The 9,198-nt window shown below is 37.0% G+C and overlaps 1 protein-coding gene across 1 annotated transcript in view; it reads right to left on the reverse strand.

The window, feature by feature from the left end:
- Positions 1-1,770: 1,770 nt before the first annotated feature.
- The window catches only part of LOC122539562 (diacylglycerol kinase theta), a 199,973-nt gene continuing 192,545 nt past the window's right edge, over positions 1,771-9,198 (reverse strand). The window contains exon 24 of the mRNA XM_043674545.1: positions 1,771-5,693. Within this exon, the coding sequence (XP_043530480.1) occupies positions 5,592-5,693 (102 nt within the window). The 3' untranslated portion in view covers positions 1,771-5,591. The remainder of the gene's footprint in view (positions 5,694-9,198) is intronic.

Here is a 9,198-nt window from a genome sequence, read left to right on the forward strand (position 1 = left end):
AGTTTAAAAAAGGGGCATCTTCAATGTGCCCAAATGTAAAATAAGTGTAGGTACTTTTACCCATTGCTTCTAGACATGCCACAGGCTCCATGTTTATTGAAGCGCTGGGGCGGGAGAGATAGGGAGGGTATTGAGGACTGAAGTCAAAGTCGACCTGATATCTCTCCTCTTAGGTCTACCGAATTTACCATCTTTAGAAGGGCATGGGAAGAAACTATTTAATATTCTTGCATACTGTGCGCGGAAGAATATTCTGATGAATTGTGTGTCTGAGAACCCGCTGGGCTTGATGGGATGGCAGACATTAATTATGGAGCACATTCCCTTGGACTTTTTTTTAACAAACATGGTGCACCACACAACAGACCATTTTTATAAGACATGGCAGCCCTACTGGAGTTATTTGGATATAGATTTGTCAGTTATCTTAACTAGGGTGTTTGTTTAACCAGGATGGTTAGATTTGTCTGCCCTGGGCCCTAGAGGGGGGTCTCCCGAGTTAATACTGGTGTGTATACAATGCTCCCGTTCCTTTGTTTGGGAGCTTTGTGCTGAGCATAGCTGTTCTGTATTGTCTTTTTTTTTGCTTTTCTTTTTTTTTGATATATTAGCTATTTACTTATTTATTGGTGTTGTTTTGCAGTGTCAAGATTTGTTTTGTATTATAGGGTAAGTTTGTAGTTAGTAGACAGTAGTTGTTTTTTTTTCTTTTTGTTATACTGATATTTATTATTGATTGTATTTTTCAATAATTTTGTATTTGTAAAGTTTAAAAAAATTGCTAATAAATATATTTACAAAAAAAAATGGGCAATGACTGGGAGGTCCGGTCGGTCCCCATGGGCCGGGCTAGTTTCCAATGGAGTCCTCCTTCAGGGTCACCTGGACCTGCCGCTTGCTGGTGCAAATCCCAAAGGGGTCCACTGCATTTGGTGCTACCTCCTTCAGGCTGTACATGGGAAGATCAGGACACCTACCAGGGCATGGGGCTGTACATAAGGATTGTAACAATCTGGCTACTCTTCACTGGGAGGACAAACAGTGGTACCACAGAGAGAGGAGCCTCACTTCCTTTCTCCTCAAATGCCTTCAGATGTTCACATGACACATATAAAAAAAACTGGGAAAGTCATTGCAGAGAGAAAACATTTGCTACTTGAAACCACAGCAATATAGGAGGGTCCTCTTCATGAAGAGGTCTGATTGATTGGCATTCCTTCTTTCACCACCTTCACAATCATCCAGTGTTTCAGACACCTTGGCCTGGAGCTTGGGCACTTGCAGTGGTCATAGCTCTGGTTGGTAGGACACTATATTGGTGTTAGGCCAAAGCCCAGCATAAGGATCCATTAATAATGCCTCAGCTCATCCAACTATCCTCCAACAGCCACAGAGATGAGGAATTTCTTCAGCTAGAGGGTAGTGAATCTGTGTAATTCATTGCCTCAGAAGACTAAGTAATTGATGTCTTTACGACAGAGATAGACAGGTTCTTGATTAATAAACAAATCAAGTGTTTACAGGGAGAAGGCAGAAGAATGGAGTTGAGAAACTGAACAGCCATAGTCAAATGGTGGAGCAGACTCGATGGGCCAGATGCCTAATTCCGCTGCTATATCTTATAAACTATGGTCTTAAATAAGTTCTATTATTTTAATTGCTGCATATTCACTACATTTTGTTTTATAAAATAATTTCACAATTCCCAGTTTTATTTAGATGAAAATGTTCTTTCCATTGTTTTTTTCACCAAATACAATTACATTCAAATTAATTGATTATGTTTTTTTTAATAGCACAACAGTAACCCGTTTACTCTAATATCAAAATATACACAACTGCTGTATATTAACATAGCACTCCAGCTCAGAGCAATTAATAGTAGAATGAGGAGAATCTGATGAGGTCAATACTTGCACAGTATAGTAACCACATTGAACACAACATATTATGTACAAGAAACATTCCCAATGGTTTTGGTCTACAAAACAATTTTGAAAACTAACATTATATGAAGCTATCATTACATAAGCCAAAGATAAAATCATCACCAGTAAACAGTAAGTAAATATGTGCATATCTCACACTTTTAACAGGCATTTTGAACATACAAACTCAAAAAGTCTGAACAACTGAACAAGTTAAACTGGATCTTAGGAGTTTTAAGAAAGCAAAAGGAATTTGCTACCGATCTGACAGCTGTCTGCAATTATTTCATTAGCTGACTCCAGAATTATTGGTGTATGGAAAACAATGGCACTTTGATTAGAGATTAACTTTTCAATGACCTCTTAATAATCCTATAGAATCTGACAAATGAGTAGGTTATGACAGCTTCTATGCAAAATACGACATCACATTAAAATTACAGGGATACAATGGAAATATTCTTAATTTTAAACATCATCTGGTATGAGCTATAAAATAGAAGTATAGTTTTACATTTACTGTTTAATGCTTGAACATAATAAACACAACTTGGTTGTGATGTAGCCATCTTACAATAATAAAGTTACATCCAACTACAGAGAAGGGGTGTCATTTTTCTACAATAAAAATGATGCAGAGGTGTCATATTAAATTTTGGAAAAATATGTGGATGATGAGGGAAGATTTACTATCTCTCTCTCCCTCAATTTCATGCTTTTTAATTGATCGGTGAGTCAAGTTGGCAGTTGATACCCAGATGTTTTAAGTCAAGTCAGAAACAAAAGGCTAAGTTTAGGTCAATCCTGGAAATTAGCAACTAAAAAGAAAGAACTGTCAGTTAGGCTGCTAGTTGGAGTAATTACAAGCTTTGATATATTGGAAAACAGGCCCATTCCCATGCTTTTTGTTTAAACTCAAAGTGTTAGTTGCCTCTCTTAATTGACCAGTTAAAAAACTTATTTTTTCCCTTTTACCAGAAAAATGTGTAAATCCTGCAAGACTGAGGTGGTATGTAAATACTCAATCTCCAAAATCAAACTGAGAGTTGGTGAGTGTGTGGTTACAAAAATGTGTTGGATTCATGAAGTGTTGTACTATAAACTACCAAACCAATATCTTTGTGTATCTAGATAAAGTACTTCTACAAAAAGTTGGTATACAAGTATTATTCTGAGGAAAATGAAAATATTATCATACGTTAATTCACAAAGTATTAAATAACATAAAATAAAATTGCTTCTGTCAAAAGGTACAAATATTTAACCAATATTTTTCAAAACGCAGGAATATTATCAAAATATAACTGTAGAATTTTAAAACGTAAACACTTTGGAACAAAAAAAAATTCATGTTTTCCAATGGCTATAATTTCTCATAAATGGAAGCATTGCAGTTCGAAAGAACTGCTAACCCTGGATTTCATCATAGGAAAGAGTCAATTTCTTGTAATATTTCTCTCGTGGAAAATTGTAAAGTGTTTAAAGTAGTGAATTTACTATGAACTGCTAATTAGGATTAATCACTCCAGTCACACCTATCAAAGAACTTAATTTTCATTAATTTAGCTACATACATTATAGTTCATAGAAAAAGTAGAATCAACTTTAGTGGAAAATGAAGATTTCAAATGTACAAGCTTTAGAATTAAACCACAGATCATACTGAATCCAATGTAACTGGAAATTTATGCTGAAAATCATATTCTTTCCTACAGCTAGAGAAACTTAAATTAAGGTGAATAACGAATCTGGAAATTAAGTCAAATTGTTGTAATATGCAGTATGTTATTTTAGTTCTGTCTGGCGTGAACTTAATTAAGCAGGATTGTACTATTAAAATGTACATTTTCAGTATGATTGTTTACTAGTCCCTACATTTCTCCCTAAAAGGTTTAAAAATGCCAATTGTGCTAGTGGTGATATTTATTACAATATATTCGTGCTTACATCTTCCGAAACAGATTTCATTCTCAATCTGGGTGGCAAGCATTTAATACAAATTGAAATTTAAAGCCTGTGATGTCACTTCAGTTAACTGTTTCTCTTCATTGGCTTCCAGTTTTCAAAGAACCAAAATATTCACATTAGCTTTTTGAAAACACTAGTTTTGATGCTACCAACCCCATACATGTATACAATGCAATTTATAAGATGAATCAAGATATATTAATATTTTAGACATGATATTATAATCAGCAATAGTCACCTTTTGGTATATTTACACTGGGTTTAGTTGGACAAAAATATAATTAAAGGTTATAATAACCTGCTGCTCATTCAGAATTAGTCCGATTTTCTTCAGGACATGTATACCCAGCAAAGTTTCCACTTTAGTAAACATGTGACTAACAAAATCTTCAATCAGGAAATAGATTTGAATGGCTTATTCCATTCAGCTGATATAAACCTGTATGGCTTTCATAAAGCTATGCTTAACAATTAATGAGAAAATTAATATTGTCCAACTTAGTTCCTGAGGTAAAATATTACTATTAACTATTACACAATGGCATTGTATTTAAAAACCAATGAACTGTAAGGTACATTTCACTAATACCTATTATCGGTGAAGGGAGGTACAGGCTGTAAAGAATGATAAAAATTCCTCAGATAAGAACACAGCTGGTTAAGGAACAATTTGATTTGTGTGTTTAATTGCAACTTTAGAGAAAACTGTGGTTCCATCAAATTGGATCTGAAATTCTCATGCAAATGGAAGCAAGTTGGCTGCACACATCCAAGTATACTGCCAGGTGTATTCACCAATTACTGATTATTCATATTTTATAGAATCAATGGATTAACGTATATTAAATCTATTTTCTTGAAAGATGACTTTAATTTCCAATTACAATAATATGCTCCTAATAGATAGTGAACCAATATGTCATTGCTTCCACATATAAATCCAATATTTCCCTGAATGTTTTTGCATAAAACAGTTTTCTGTCTCAAAATATTTATTGCAAAGTAACCTGTAACCAATCTAATCTGTGTTAACAAGTTCAAAATATCTGCTGTGTACTAAAAAGATCAAAAGTAAACAACTTGAAATGTCTTTTTACTTAAAGATGTCAGTTGAGAATATTTGTAGGAATCCAAATTTTTTTCAGGGGATCATATCTGAATCTGAATTAGATGACACTCTAATCCAATTCGGGTAATGTTTCAAAATAAAAGATTAGCACTAACAGCTTGGAATACAAATGGTCCCGAGCCCTAGCCCCTGTTAAACCTTCTGTTCATTATGATTCTTGTATGTTTAGCTGAATGACATTAGGTGGAATAGGTCAGGAGAGCTCGAAACTGAGAGCAGTGAAAACCAGCACTCAGTCCATAGCAGCCCCTTGAAGTGGGAACAATAAGGCATTTTCTGCACATAAATAAAAGTACGTTTCTGTTTATTGGCCCTTATTTTGATAGCAATTCTACAGTTCAACCTACTGAACATGGAGGAATGTTTTGGTTAAATTATTTAACTGTTATTTTGGCACATGCCTGAAATCACTAACAGTGCAATATCAGAACTGCTATACTGTCTCACAAAAATGTGCAAATAAATGCCAAAAAGAATTTAATTGCAAACTTAAAACGATTCAGCAAACCATCTCTTGATCTTCGCGGTCACATTGCAAGTCCTTTCTAAATTGCTGTTATCACTCCTCAGTTGCCCATTTCTGAGCTGACCAGACTCTCTGCTCTTGCATCCTTGAGGCTCCCAATTTGCTTCTTCTGTTTTTGTTTACATTTTTTCAACATATGAACCTGAAAATAAAATTACAGGAGCTCAGAATAGGTAGAAACTGAAACAATTTCCTTTTCATTCAACAAAAAATGTCCTAATATTTTGCACCCTATACAGAGAGATCAATTCACTGGTATCACCTCAGGTAATTAGCTTCTGCTCATGGTTCAACAAGACTATATTGGTGGGGGTTGAGCAATGATGATGCTGTTGAATGTCAAGGGATAATAGATTGAAAACTGTGTTGGAAATACTCATTGCCTGTTATTTACAGTCATAGAGTTATACATCATGGAAAAAAGCCCTTCAGTCCTACTGGTCCTTGCCAACCAGATATCCTAAATTAATCTAGTCCCATTTGTCAGCATTTGGCCCATATTCTTCTAAATCCTATTCATATACCCACCCAAATGCCTTTTAAATGTTGCAACTGTACCAGCTTCAACCACTTCCTCTGGCAGCTCATTCCATACATGCACCACCCTGTGTGTGAAAAAGTTGCCCTTCGGGTCACTGTTCAATCTTTCTCCTTCCACCTTAAATCTATACTCACTAGTGTTAGTCTCCCCAACCCAGGAAAAAAGATCTTGAATATTCACCCTATCCATGCCCTCATGATTTTATAAACCTCTATAAGGTCACTCAACAGCCTCCGACGCTCGAGGGAAAACAGCCCCAACCTCCATATACCTCAAACCCTTCTAAAACAGTAGTACCCTTGTAAATCTTTTCTGAACCCTCGACTGTGACATCTAGGAATGACAGTTTGTTGTTGTTTTCCTCTTCTTTAGTGAATTTTACGCCAACAGACAAACCAACAGAACACCCATGGGATCGCCGATATCAGAGTTCTTAGCAGAGACAGTAATGCAGAGACTCAAACAAACAGCTCTGACAACCATCCAATCCAAACTCTGGGTCCGTTACGTGGATGACACCTTTATCATCACTAAATGAAATAAATTAGAGGAAACCTTCAAGACCATCAATAATAACCTTCCTGGCATTAAATTCACTAAAGAGGAGGAAAACAACAACAAACTGTCATTCCTAGATGTCACAGTGGAACGAACAGCCAATGGGGAACTTTAAACCAGCGTCTACCGAAAACAACACATACAGACCAAATACTGAACTTCTGAAGCAACCATCCCAACATCCACAAACGAAGCTGCATCAGGACATTATTTCAACGAACCAACACACTCTGCAGCAGAGAGGAACTATGCAGAGCAGAGGAAAATCACCTATACGATCTATTAAAAAAGAATGGGTATCCAATGAACATAGTCTGCCGATTTCTCAGCAACGAATCCAAACGAGCAGACAAAATACGTCCAGAAACCCTAGTCACTCTCTCCTACATCAAAGACATCTTGGAAATGACTGCCAGATTATTCAGACTGCCTTGGCATCACGGTAGCCCACAAACCCACCAACACACTAAAACAGCAGCTAATTAACTTGAAAGACCCGATACAGACAACAAGCAAAACTCATGTAATTTACAATATACCTTGCAAGAACTGTAACAAACACTACATTGGACAAACAGGCAGAAAACTAGCCACCAGGATACATGAACATCAACTAGCCACAAAACGACATGACCCTTTCTCACTAATATCCTTACATACAGATAAGGAATGATATTACTTCAACTGGGACAACACATCCATCCTAGGGTAAGCCAAAAACATGCACAAGAATTCCTAGAAGCATGGCATTCCAACCAGAACTCTATCAACAAACACATTGACTTGGACCCCATTTACCACCCCCTGAGAAAAACAGGAAATGACATCACCATAGGAAATGATATCACCAACCCAAGGAAACCCAAACATACAAATAGAAAGCAGGGAACACCAGCAATGCTTCATCTGGAGGCTCACTGAAGATGTTACCTAATATGGTGATGAAATGTCTGAAAAGGAACCTTCCAGCTCAGCGAGCAAACCTACATCCAGTAATGGATCTTTGTTTACATTGGGAGAACTTTACAAGCAAGGAAGGTAAATTGTATTAGGCTCTAGTTTGGAAGGTCAGGGATTGATTTTTATTTGATTAAAGGAAACACACATAGCCTTGAAAAGAAAAGTGTTCTGCAAGGTTCTTAAATGATATTGGATGTACCAAGCAGAAATAAAGAACATAGTTTGAAATTGTTTAAATAAGATATCTTGTTGTAAGGCGTTTAGTTTGAAGTTTGCAGATAAGAAGTGTTTCATGAAAACTGTGAAGGAGTTAGTTGAAGCTAAGGAAGTTCAAGTTTGACTGTATGAAGATTCAAGAAGAGGCTATCAGATTCTCAAGACTGGGGAATTGAAACCACAGCTAAATCAAACCCTATGTGTGCCAGAAAAGAGAATTATTTTCCTGGTATTTAAGTACGGTAAAATTGGAGCTGCTGCAACTAATGGGATTGCAATTTACCAAGTGTTTTGATATTTTAAAAATGTCTATTAAATGTAGATATTTTGATTTTCATTTCTTGTGCATAGTAGACTAATATTTATTGCTAAAACCAAATCTGCAGCATTTTCAGTACCAAATTAATAAAAGCAAAATAAAAAAACAAGATCGCATATCAAGCCCTATTTCAGTGTGGGATCTAACTTATCCGATAATAAGGGCAACAGATACATGAAAACAACAACACCTACAAGTTTTCCTCCAAGCCACTCACCACCCTGACTTGGAAATATCCCGCCATTCCTTCACAGTTGTTGGGTCAAAATCCTGGAATTCCCTCCCTATCGGCACTGTGGGTCAACCCACAGCATGTGGACTGCAATGATTCAAATAGACAGCGCATTACCAACTTCTGAAGGGCAAATAGGGATAGGCTATCAACGCTGGCCAGCCAGTGACGACTAAGTCCCACAAATACATTTTTAAAAAGTCATTGATGATGGAGGGAAGGTCATTAGGAAAATACCTGAAGATGGATGGGCTTAGGAGACTAAGATGAGTGATAGAGCAAAGTGTGCAGAGGATTGTGAAACTTTGCAAAGGGACACAGATAGTTTAAATGAGTGGGCAAAGGTCTAGCTAATGGAATACAGTGTTAATAAATATGAAGTCATCCATTTTGGTAAGAATAACAGTAAAAAGGACTATTACTTGAATGGTAAGAAATTGCAGCATGTGGTGTGCAGAAGGTTCTAGGTGCCCTTGTGCATGAATCACGGGAGGTTGGTCTGCAGATGCAACAGATAATTAAAAAGGCAAATGGAATTTTGTCCTTCATTGCTAAAAGGATTGAGTTTAAAAGCAGAGAGGTTATGTTGCAGCTCTATAGGGTGATGGTGAGGTCACACCTGGAGTTGAAAAGTGTGGTGCTGGAAAAGTGCAGCAGGCCAGGCAGCGTCCGAGAAGCAGGAGAATCGACGTTTCAGGCATAAGCCCTTCTTCAGGAATGAGGCTGGTGTGCCAAGCGGGCTGAGGTATAAGGTAGGGGGGAGGGCGCTGGGAGTACGACAGGTGGAAGGAGGTGAGGGTGAGGGTGAGGGTGAGAGGCCG

The sequence above is a fragment of the Chiloscyllium plagiosum genome, chromosome 32, assembly GCF_004010195.1.
Source record: "Chiloscyllium plagiosum isolate BGI_BamShark_2017 chromosome 32, ASM401019v2, whole genome shotgun sequence".
Classification (NCBI taxonomy): domain Eukaryota; kingdom Metazoa; phylum Chordata; class Chondrichthyes; order Orectolobiformes; family Hemiscylliidae; genus Chiloscyllium; species Chiloscyllium plagiosum.